The sequence below is a fragment of the Hippocampus bargibanti genome, linkage group LG03 (assembly GCF_051943395.1).
Source record: "Hippocampus bargibanti isolate YZ-2025 linkage group LG03, ASM5194339v1, whole genome shotgun sequence".
In the NCBI taxonomy this organism is placed as follows: Eukaryota; Metazoa; Chordata; class Actinopteri; order Syngnathiformes; family Syngnathidae; genus Hippocampus; species Hippocampus bargibanti.
In genome coordinates this window covers 12,802,355-12,815,329 of record NC_142736.1, presented here as the reverse complement: position 1 = coordinate 12,815,329, position 12,975 = coordinate 12,802,355, and the positions used below count along the sequence as shown (strand labels likewise).

General features: G+C 41.3%; 1 protein-coding gene across 1 annotated transcript in view; it reads left to right on the top strand.

Moving 5' to 3' along the window:
- Nucleotides 1–9,407, top strand: part of LOC148900380 (homeobox protein aristaless-like 4) — a 30,091-nt gene extending 20,684 nt beyond the window's left edge. Inside the window, exons 3-4 of the mRNA XM_088992028.1 lie at nt 6,390–6,518; nt 8,357–9,407. Of these exons, the coding sequence (XP_088848154.1) occupies nt 6,390–6,518; nt 8,357–8,677 (450 nt within the window). The 3' untranslated portion in view covers nt 8,678–9,407. The remainder of the gene's footprint in view (nt 1–6,389; nt 6,519–8,356) is intronic.
- The last annotated feature ends 3,568 nt before the right edge of the window (nt 9,408–12,975 follow it).

Here is a 12,975-nt window from a genome sequence, read left to right as displayed (position 1 = left end):
TATATTATATTTTATTATATATATATATTATATATTATTTATAAATGTATTATCATCCTGATTACAAACCAACCTACAATGAATTTTAAAGACCCACATTAAGCCTTTTAGCCAACATCATTTGATTTGTCAGAACCCACTGCCAGGTGCAGCCCCGTCATAAATCTTTATGGTCAATGTTTGTGTTTAAGAGAAACCTACAAACAAACCAAGTACTTACCAGTAATAATATTTACTCTCTGGCATACATGAGGTACTGGAGGTACCGTAATCCTTTTTGCTGCATTTTACAGTAATGACAAACATGTGAAGAACCACTGCCAGAATAGACAACAAATGACCAGCTTACACAGACGTTGGCAGTATGAATGAAAATTTGCTGGAAAGTAGTGCATTAACCAAATAAAAATTTGGGTGCGGATAAATAGATACTATATGGCACTCTACAGTGCATGGAGTTTGAAAGAATGGTTGGCCTCACTGGCTTCTGTTTTGCTGGGATGGAATAGTTCCCAACTCATGACCCAATAATAATCACTCTGTGGGAGCTCGACGATCACTGAGTCCGCTTTTCATCATTTGAGGCTTACGATTTCCTTTGACCCTGAAGAGGATATGCTGGTGAACGGCTGGATGAATGTTTACAAAGCTTGACCCTGATCAGCTTGGCTCATGTCGAAGTGTTGATGTTGTAACGCTTGGTGTATCCCACCTTCTCGCTCTAAACAGTTATGATATGATGAATCATTTATATTCTTCCCATTCTAGTGCTTTTGAGCAATCAAAATTTGAAGCTCTTACGCACTACTACATACTCGTTCAAGTACATGTATTCACACTTTCATTTGACATGTACACACATAATAGGATATGCCTTGAGCCAGTGATAACATTGACATACAAATGTTGTCTTCAAAAGAAATACTCTTCTTGCTCTTGGCGTCCTCCAAAAAGTTTTGGGAGACATTGCAGGAACGTATAGTTTGTCGACAGAAAAATACAGTTGGGAAAATAGCTAAAACGTGATAAATATCTTACATTTCTGAAAATGGACACATGAAAAATGAGCATATGATAATTCTCAATGGGATCCGGCTTTGCATGAACATCAGCTCATGTGTCCTTCAACATCTGCAGTCCTGCACAGAAAACGTCACTCACAGGACAAGTGGGGGAGGCCAGGGGGCCTCGGGACTGACGGTTTGTGTTGCCTGGGTCTCACATGTTGTGTTTTTAGAGAGGACACTTTCATCAGCAGCATATGAGGAGATGAGCTCAACTGTGCTGTGTTTTGATGGTGGTCAGCGGCTTGTTTATAAACATCCTTTCTTCAGGTTTTGCCTCAGCCCACCCCCTCCACCCCCAAAAGCCCAAGACTAAAACAATGAGTCACCATTTAGGCCACTTTTCATATTCCGTAATGCATTCCACCACATTTCTGTTCGATTGCACTACTCCTACGTACTATATAAGTACACATTTGTGTGTATGTGTGCGTGTGTGTGTGTGTGTGTGTGTGTGTGTGTGTGTGTGTGTGTGTGTGTGTGTGTGTGTGTGTGTGTGTGTGTGTGTGTGTGTGTGTGTGTGTGTGTGTGTGTGTGTGTGTGTGTGTGTGTGTGTGTGTGTGCTGCAGACTACCTAAGCCTTTGGATTCTTTATCTCTTTTTTTTCTTTATTAACGTCATCTTATAACAAGAATGTGTCCCTGCTGTGGTATCCTGGGTAGAGGTGTGAAACAAAAGCCTCACACAAGCTCTTGATATTTGACCCTATTTGGGACTTAGGTGAAGACAATTCTTTGTTTCAGCTAATGAAATAAAAAACCCACATACAGTATTTCAATTTGGCTACACATTGGCCGCATGCCCGTGGCATGAGATAAGAGTAAGATCACAATTGATCTTGAAGTAGACGAGAAGCAACAGTGAAACACAGGAAATGTGCGCAGCCGCAGGGTTATAACTCAGCAACAAGGCTCCGAAGGTCGCGCTGAGGCTCACACAATCACAGAGCCGAACTTCAGATGGCTCGAGCTTTTACAGCCTCGGCTCTCCCAGTGGCCCTCTTAAACATTCACGGGAAAAAGATAAAAGGACAGAGAAGCTCGCTCTGTGCCTCATTCAGGACATTTGGCATGCAAAAAGACCTGCAGCACATGAATGGAGAGTCTCACATGTGAGTCTTTATGGTACTGGTTTGAAAGCAAAACTTGGAAAAAAACAATTGTTCAACCCTTTTTGACAAAAGGAGGTTAAATAATCCACCTCTCCAAGGAGACTGACCTGTAATCCTGAACATGAAGGACTCTACATGAAAGAAGTAGGATCTTGGAAGTTGTTTGCTTTTTTTGTCTCCGGCTTTCAAAGGGCAAATGTGAGTTCACGTTGGAGTCATGCGCAGCACCGGTACATGGAAGGGCCATGGATCAAAGGTTAGGTGTTCCAACAACATCACGTCTCTCAGATTCTCCATCCTGTCAGTCTAGGGAGCTCATAGAGGGTGAAAACAAATCACATACATTGCAACAAGCCTCACAATTCTGACGTTCTGTTTTCAAATCTCTACACTGTAGATTGTGTGTGGAATTTGTATGTTCTCTCCAAGTTCAACAGGCAAAGCACGCATTCTCAAGCCAGCGAAGAGACAAACAATGTCTCTCCACCTTTCTTGGTCATCCCTGGCGCATTCTGCGAGTGGAACACCTTGCCAGACAGGCATTCCGAGGTATCCCTAACTGATAGCTGAGTCACCTTATCAGGTTCCTCTCAATGTGCAGTCACTCCCGGATGACTGAGTTTCTGACCACATTTCTCAGGGGGGTATGAAATTGATTTTGGCCACTTGCATCCAGGATTTTCTACTTTCAATCTTGAACCATAACTTGCGGTCGTAAGTAAGGGCTGGAATGTCGATTAATCGCTACATCAAGGGCTTCAACTTTCAGCTCAGCTCCTTATTTACCATGACAAACTGGTACAGTCTGAAGAGCAGCAGGCTCTGCTTTTGATGCACTTATGGATATTCCGCTCTATCAACCTGTCACTCATGAACAAGACCCCAAGATATATGAATTCCTAGACTTGGGACAGTTTCACATTTTCCGACCAACAAAGGGCACCAACTTTCACCAACTGAGAGCCATGTTCTCAGATTTGGCAGTACTGATTTTCATTCCAAATTCTTCACACTGTGCTTCGAACGGTCCGAGTGAGGGTTGAAGATTGTGTCTTGAAGAAGCCAACAATAACATATAGTCTGCAAAAAGCAGAGATGCAATATTTGAGTCACTCAAGAGGATCTCCCTAACGCTTTGGCTGTTCCTAGTAATACTGTCCACAAAAGTTATGAACACAATCTGTGACAGGGCAGCTTTCGGGAAGACTAACCATCACTGAAAATGTATTGGACTTATTACCAACAATGCAAACCAAGTTCAGACATTGGTCGTACAGGGATCAAACAGGCTGTAACATGAGGTTTGACACCGCATACTCCCAAAGCACCCGCCAATGAACTTGAAAGACACATACTGTAGTTGAACGCTATTCCACGTTCACAAGACACATGTAGACTGGTTGGGCGAAGAACTCACATTCATATATTTGTACATATGTGCATAATATGCCCCAGTTTTGTCACTACAAATGTAAAAATACGCTGGAATATAAACTCAAACGTGACTCCCAAGAAAGTAAAAGACTCACCTTGCCCCCCCCCCCCCCTGCAATTACACACATTGTATTGAAAACGATTAGCCACTTGTGAAAATGTTAATGTTTTTCAACTTCACTCGCTGAATGGATGAAAGAATGAATAAATACTCCAGGGGAACCAAACAAGGGAAAGACAGATTTGTGACCAAGCCATGGGACGCCTAGTGCTGATCTAGCGGAATGCATCTGGAGACCCAACAAGATGATCCCCTTTAGAAAAATCAGCAGTGACTGTCAGACATTGCTAGCTACAGGGTAGCAAAAATGTCGTTTTTATAATTAGTTTAGATTCCATTTGTTCAATTGAAAATATATTTAGTGTCTGGAAATTTTAAGAAACAACAACTCTTACCAGATAAAAATGAATCAGAAAGCAAAGCTCATGTTTCACTTCTGGACATCTGAGCCCTCTTGCTCATGTTTTCTGTTGTTTTGTTTGCGGCATCAAAACAGCTTTACTTCACTAGTATGGTCTTTGTGTGCATTTCTATTTCATAAAGTATACATTTGGGCTCCTTTGGAGATGTTGAAAAACTGAAATAAAGTGACTTTTACACAGTGTTAATTAGATGCCTGTGCATAAGCACGAGCATAGCCATAGTTTAATATTTCTCGGATAATGTCAATGAAAAATGTCAACTTTGTTAGAGCCAAATATTTTGTAGACACAAGCCTGATGGATTTAGTGTGCACGATAAGATTTGGGCGTAAAACAACGCAAATGTACACATAATGAACCACAACATTGGCCCAAAGTGTCTCCCTCATATTAACGGTGCTTTAAGGGTGTTGGAAAACTGAAGCCAGGCTCAGCTTCAGATTTCTTTTCAGCTGACATGAGTGACAGCAAAAGCGGGTTATCAATCCTCCATGCTGCTCTCACACTTCAAAGTCTTCCTGGTCCGGTACAGCTCTCCTGCTGGGACCTGTTTGGCATTTCTCTGCTCACTCGCTCTCTCGGGCTGAAACATAAATAAAGCCTCATTGAAAGTCGAGCGACTACTTAAGCTGTCAAGGCTTTTAGCAATTACTGTCACGACGCAGTGTGTGCAACATGCAAATACATTCTTCATAATAACCAACAGATTGAACTGGGAAAACAGGACAGGTTGAGGAAGCTCTGTGCGAGGGTATGAATCATCTTGCATTTGGAAAAAGGTATCAACTCATCGTGAAACGGTTGAAGTGTATCGCTGCAGTGTCGTTACCTTTGAAGGCTGAGTAGTGAAAGACAGAGCAAGACATCTGCTGTGCTTCTGTAATTTATGCAGCGACAGTGTCTGAACACCAGGAAGCTTTAGGCTACAGGAAATTAAAAAGGAAAATGCAAACAAAGCTCTCATCTCACGTTTCAATTTTCCCATTATTGCCTCCTAATCTTAGCGCGGTGTACATAGCAAGAGCTGTGATAGGTGAAACGCAAGAAGGTTGCATGGGGCCAGCCACTTTGTGCACTAATCAATCCAGCAATGGGATTGCTGTCACACCTTCAGCCGCTGTGATGTCACTCAACACAATGATGCTTTCATTATACGGCAGTTTGGACTCCAAACGTCAAATATGATTACACGAAACACGAGGCACTCAGCGCTTGTCACAGTGCAAATAAGCAAAGGTGAACCGAGAGAGATCTGTTTACATTTTGTTGTGTAAGTGAAGGTTGTTTAGAAAATCAGCACACCTGCTTTGCCAGGCAATCAGGAAGCTTTTTTTCTCTTTTTTCCATTTTTTTTTTAACTACAGTGAGACCTCAACTTACGAACTTAATTGGTTCTCAGACAGAGTGTGTGAGGTGAAAAGTGTGTATCTCAAAAAAAGATTTCCCTTAGGAAACCATTAAAATGGGAATAATCCGTTCCCGGGTTTCCATAAAATATACTTTTCAACTAAATAAGCCTTAAAACTACACACAACATACCTTATTCTATGTATAATAAATGTGATATTGTATTGTAATGAAAGAAATACACTGCATTGTATCATAAAGTCACTTTATTTACTTTTGTGATGGTCATTGATGGCCTGATGGAATGGCGTTGGAGGTCGAAGGTCAAAGGGCATTGCTGTTTGGAAAGAGAGACTGTAATTAAAGAAATAAACTGTGCTGTAAAATAAAGTTTTATTTACCTTTATGAGGGTCGTTGATGGCTTATGGAAGGAGAGTCACCTTCCATAAGGGCTGTTGGTAACTTAACCTCTGGTGCTGTTCGGTCGTGTGCTTCCGCCGAATATCACTCCGCCAGCCGTGGTGTGTATTATGAAAATAGTGCTTATTGTAAGGTTTAATTTTCAGAAATTTGACGTTTGTAAGACGAAAAGTTTGTAAGATAAGGTGTTTGTAAGTTGAGGTCTCACTGTACATCTGTGAGGCAAATGCTTGTATGGCTCAAATGTTAGGTTTCAAATTCTCCTTAAAGTGATATATTTTGTTTTGAGCCATGAAGAGCTGGAGTTAGATTCTGGGTGAAAACCCACACAGGCTGGAATCAATTCCTGCACCTCTGCACTGAGAAGCAAACGTGCTAATCAGCCATATCGGCATTTTTTCTCTTTTAATAGTTGCCAAACATGGTTTCTTGTCCTTAAAAGTGATGCATCTTCAAACAAGGTTGTGTCTGATTTGAACAAGATATATTCCAAATGAATCTCTCAAATGAACTGACGTCCTCTGTTCAGGTATGGTTCCAGAACCGGCGGGCCAAATGGAGAAAGAGGGAACGTTTTGGTCAGATGCAACAGGTCCGAACACATTTCTCCACCGCATACGAGCTGCCACTTCTGACACGTCCCGAGAGTTACGCACAGGTAGTGGAACATTTGATATCTTTACAATGATGACAAGATAACAGAATTGTAACAAAACCAAATAAAAAGGAGTGAATTATAGTCCTAAATCATTTGACTGGGTTTAATTGTCCTGATAAGAGTACTGTGATATATATTGAGTCTACTTACCGGTTGTATCAGGTTTCAGGATGTTTTTGGGGAAAACAAAACTTTCAACATAATTTGTCCTGATAACATTTTGAGGATGTGAATAGCATGCGAAGAAAAAAATCGAGTCACGTTCCGTTTCCCAGATATTTATGCTCATTGGACTGTAATACATGTTTATTGTTACTTGTGTCCATATTATTACTCACTTTTACCTCAAAATGTTTATTATTGACTTGCAATATACAATTATAGGAATGTGTCTTGTCGTAATCTTCTACCCAAAGACCAGCGCAAATCTAAAATAAAACCACAGCACATTGCATGTATTATTATTATTATTATTATTATTATTATGTCATATCTTATATCACCCATACTTCAGCATTGAGAACACTACAAATTGCACTCCAAAGCAAAATATGATAGGGATGGTGATGTCTTTTTGTATTTTTTTTTTTTTACAAATTCTAATATTTCCTGTCAATCACTAAATAGGTTGTTACATGGTTGCTGTTCCTTCAAATTGATTTGGTACCTAGGCATTGAGTGTTTATAACCCAACTTTCTTCACTTCTTCATGCAATCTCAATCACGTCACTATTATCAGAAAACCTTTAATCGTCCCACAATGGGGAAATTTGCAGTCCACAGCAGCAATTTGAAAGGGGATGGAGTGGGGGGAAGGGGGGGCGGGGTGAAAGCATAGAAAACAAGATATTCGAAGCATAGTAAAAATGTCAAAGTTGACTGCAATGTATACGTACTGTAAACGTGCAAAACAGTTTCATAAAAAAAACTGTACATAGTGTGCATAGTATCAAGAAAAGGTATCTATCTATCTATCTATCTATCTATCTATCTATCTATCTATCTATCTATCTATCTATCTATCTATCTATCTATCTATCTAAAAACACATTATTATCAACACACAATGTGATACATGAACGTGGTAGCAACCAAACATGCCACATCCGTCACCTGGAGGAATTCTGAATCAATACCGAACTATTAACATCACAAAAACACCAAACATTAAAATAAAATACAACATACTCACCAAAAATGATGATCATTAAATATCTAGCATGCATGTGAGGAGATTGCAAAAAATATATATTTCCTCATTTATCTACCACGGCTGTGCTCTTGAACAACCAACCAGAAGATGGAAAACCACTGAATTCATCATAGTCCAGCTGGTGCTTGAAGGGAAATTTGATATCTCATATATAATATATGCAGTTTGTGTTACACTATCAATTCTGAAGGGCAGACTGGTGTCAAAGTCAAGGTCCAAGGGCCATATTTGGACCGCCACCTCATGTTATTCGGTCCGCGAAAGCAAATGAAACTTGTGAAATTCCATGATTCTTACTAAAGTCCGAACCAACATTTCCAATTGTCCCACGTAAACCACAAAAAAACAGTCATTATTTTTTATTTCAAATTTAAAAACTACTTATTCGTTAATTTGTTGTGTGCTCTATATGTAATATGTGGAGGGGATGAAACATTCTTATGGCGTCCCCAAATTCATAATAGCCCCGAGAGGAAACAGTAACTACAATGTGTTCCGTGGCAGAAAATGAGTTTGACACCCTTGGCATAAAGCAAATATTGTTATTCCTCCTGCAAATGTAACCTGTGACTTGTGCAGTCACTCCTGCACACATGTTGTTGAGTCGCCGTCCCTTTTGTTTCAGATACAAAATCCATCCTGGATTAGCGGCAGCAGCGCAGCCTCACCGGTGCCGGGCTGCGTGGTGCCCTGTGACACGGTGACCCCCTGCATGACCCCTCACCCCCACTCGGCCAGCGGGGTGTCCGAGTTCCTGGGTGTTCCGAGCCCCGGAGGTCACATGGGCCAGGCTCACGTGGGCAGCCTGTTTGGAGGATCTCCCGGCATGGCCACGGGGCTCAACGCGTACGATCTCAACATGGACCCTGACCGCAAGTCCTCCAGCATCGCCTCGCTGCGCATGAAGGCCAAAGAGCACAGCGCCGCCATATCTTGGGCCTCATGATGCCGAAGGGGACAATCTTTATGTCTCTCCTCTGATGACCGAGCCAATCTCAAGTGGGCCGTAGACGCAAAAAAGAAAATCTCCAAGCACCGTTTTCAAGTGCGGACAGACGCGAATGCCGAAGCAATTCAGAAAGACTTGAAGCGCCAAAGTTGGGGATGATGTTTGATTTCAAACTAATTCACGCACTTATTTGCTCAAATACAAGAAGGTTTGTTTGGACGGTGCTTTCAGTGAGCTCAGGTGCTCTTTCATTTTCATTCTACTCTTTAAACATTTGACTTATTTTTCCTGTGCTGAATTTGCTTTAGAATTAAACATCAATGCAGGCTATATTTTCATTTGAATTTAAAGCAGTAGCTGGAAACATTTTTAAACAATCGGTGTAGATAGATTTCAGGTCTTTATCTTCAAAACCATTTTGTTGCATTGGTGGGACCTCCATCTGAACAGTCTTTCCCCCCTTCAGATCAGCAGTGTCAAACTGATATCAATAACTTAACATAACAAGCATTTTTGAGAAAAAGCATCCGGTTGGGGATTCCAAAGCAGCAATATCGCTCTTTTCTTTTTCACACAAAACTGACTGTCGGTCTTTGAAACTTTGTTATTATGCAACTGTGGCCTTCATCATGTTACATTCTCCTGTTTTTTAAATGAAGGATATGAAGGAATGAAGGATATGACAGCAACACACGGAAAGAGTGTAGCATCAGGTCCTACCACAGAAAACGCCTTCAAGTACACCTTAATGGATCCCAACTTTCATTTCAGAGCAGCTCTCTTCCACGCTCCTCCCGATGCTTTTTTTGTTGTTGACCTCCCTCCAACATGGACGTCTCATGTCTACTGAGGGAAGTTTGATTCTTTCCCCAGATGTCTGAGGACAGAAATAGCAGATGACGTTTGCGCTGCTAAATCACAAAACACCAATGTCAAGGTACGTTCCTTTGTTGGCAAGGGTTGCGTGGTACCAAAGCATGAAGCCGATCCGTGTAGATGGGCTTTGGGCATAGCTAGCGTTGAAAATCTCCTAAATAGGAACCACATTCGTGGGCCTTTTCAGCAGGTGAAAGAAGTGTCGGGCAGGCTATGAATGATCTGTCAGCAGAGCACGTCACGCCGGACTCCAAATTACATCCAGTTTTACCCCTTGGTCCAAATCCAAGGCATATGCAGGACATAATCTGGACTGTATAGTCCATATATCAAAAGTGAGGGGATTGGCTTGGATATGTGGACATGGGGGGGCCCCCTTCGCTTGCCGAGGGCTTGGGCGGAGGGTTTCTGCTGTGTTCCGGTGTTCTGGGAAAAGGACAGTGCACACAGCTGTGCTCAGGGGCTAAATGCAAAACAAACATGCCTCACACATGCTTCCCCCTCAGCTGTCATGTCTCTGCTTTCAAAGGACACCCACCGCCCCTCCCACCTCCGCTTTCCCCTCCTCACGCTGACGCTTTTCACTTGGCCCTGTGCACAACGCGTCCAAATCGGCGGCATCATCGCAGAGTTCTCCGGGTCAGGGTTGAGGCGCAGCCAACCCAGGAAGGATTTTTAATTAACACTGAGCCCCCGGGGTGCCGCTGGGATTGTGTGTCAGGACAGACACGCCCGACAGTCTTTGGGCTGCGCGGCGTCCAAAGACGGAGACAGAAAGTTATATTGTCACACAAAGTCATGTTTACAATCATCGTACTCACGTTGGATCAGCTCGTCTCCATCTAGGCTGCGTATATCCTCCGAACGGAACATATAGAACACGAGTCGATGGGTGATGTCATACACTCACTTGGTCTCCTTTTACTAAATACTACTGAAGTCATGCAATCAGTACAGGAGTATTTGTGTTCAAACGTCTGCATGTAAATGTTACGGGAGTCTTGGAGATGATCCACTTTTTCTATTTTTTTTTTTTTTGCCTATCAAGTATTTGTGTCCTTTCCCCTTCTTCTACTATTAAGCAATTGTTGTAGCTTTAAGCCATCATTGAAAGAAAGATTTGAGTGATGTTTTGTGTGATTAAAGTACACTAATTTATTGTAACTTGTTTTACTATCTGTTTTGCAAATGATGAAACAATGAATACACTGTGATAATATGTATGAGGCAAAACCCACAACTTCAAAAGCAAATTTCCGGTACAGTGATACCTCGGTTTATGAACGCTTTAGCTAACAAACTTTTCACCTTACGAACATTATAATCTTGGCATACGAACTACTTTTCGGGAAACACACAAAGCGCCATAATGGCTGGGGAACTAGTTTTCGACGGAAGAACACCAAACCACACGGCCGAACAAGCGCCACCGTGGCTGCCGGACTACTTTTCCGCGCACACTTTCTTTGAGTGCACACGTGGTTTGTTATGGAGTGGATACTTTTGCTTTTTTGGGACCGAAAAAGACCCCACCACAGGCTAGTGTTAAGCCTAAGAGGATACAAAGGAAAATTACGGTCAAGCAGAAAAAGGAGATCATGGAAAAACACGAACAAAGTTTGCGTTTGTGTGACTTAGCGGCGCAGTACCAGTATGCTAAGTCGCCCATTGCTACATGTGGCTAAGGGTGTTTCTGTGTTGTCTAAGCCAGTATTTTTCAATCTTTTTTGAACCAGGGCATGTTATTTTTACATTGGATTTTTTTTGCGGCACACCACAAACCGTCTCGCAGGAAAGAGGCAATCAGTGACGTGTTGTCACACGGACGAATATTAAATTACCTTCAGAGTCTTTTCACCACGGACACAGGAAAATGACATGATATTGGCAGAAAATGATTAATAAATGTTTGTACATTTAAAATTTTAAAAAGGGGCATTGGATAGTTTTTTACAGCACACCTGACGATCTCTCACGGCACACGAGTGTGCCGCGGCACAGTGGTTGAAAATCACTGGTCTAAGCAACGGTCTCAGGCAATAGAAGAGGCTGAAAAACTTCACTCGGAGATCAAGAGACAACTACATCAACGACCATCACAAAGTTAAATAAAACGACTTTATTATACAGTACAGTTTATTTCTTTAATTACAATACAATAGCACATTTATTATACATAAAATAAGGTATATTTTGTGTAGTTTTAAGGCTTATTTAGTCAAAAATTATGTTTTATGGGGACCTGGAAACGGATTATTCTCATTTTTAATGGTTTCCTACGGGAAATTAGTGCTTGAAAGGCACACTTTTCACCTTACATACACTTTCTGGGAACCAATTAAGTTCGTAAGGTGAGGTATCACTGCACTGCTCAAAATTCCAATGTTGAGGAATTTCCAAAGGTCTTGAAAACTATTTGAAACTGCCAGTGCAATGACTTTGCCACATATACCCGAATTTCACCCATAAACCCCAATTTTTTTTCTCATCCCAAGATCCTTTCAGTCCCATTTGAAAGGACACAAGCCATGAAATTATATTGCACCGTCGGCAAGAGTGTGACACTAAATGAAGAAGACAAAAATACAAACTGCAATCTTTTGAGGCGCTGACACCGAACAGGGTGGATTAGACAGCCTATATTGACAACAGGTGACAGGATGAGGGTGGCAGAGGGGGGGGGGGGGGGCAATGTCATGGAGGCTGATTTGGACCTTTACAGATTCCAAGTAAAGGCGGATATCAAAATATAAATAAAACTTATGACTTCCTTCAACAAACACGTATCAATTATGGAAAAAAAGTTAACAACAGTAGACTTATTTTGGGAGTTTAACATTTTTATTTTACATAAAAAGGTAATATGCCCTACAATCAGTCACAAATGTAAATATGCAACATCTTTTTAAACATCTAATCAACAAAGGATAGAAAAAACATCCAGACATAAATTTACTGGATAAATAGCATTGACTCAACAATTATACACACAAATTCAGAACATGTCACTCTGCTACTTGGAGTTTTGATTCTCAGAAACTTTAATCGATTTAAGATTTTCATTTGTCACCGGAACTTGACCTACTGCAGTTTGACCGTGCTGTCTTGCAGATTGCTTAGCTAATTTTCTTCTGATGAATTAAGATCATTCCAAAAAAATGTTGGGAAATTCAATTAACATGCACTATTCGGTGCTCTGCCCTACCGTTAATTTCCAAAATCAGCTAAATTCTAAACCAGGGGAAAAACCTTACGAACCTCGATGCAGACCATTTCAGATGTACAATATCCCTAATCCAACACACCCAAATTGATCAGCAAGATTTTGAAGAAGTCTCATTTTGATCACTGAATCAGTTGTGTGGAAGGATGGAAACAAGTAAAAAAGGTTGGATCGGGTTCTCGAGGACCAGACCTGG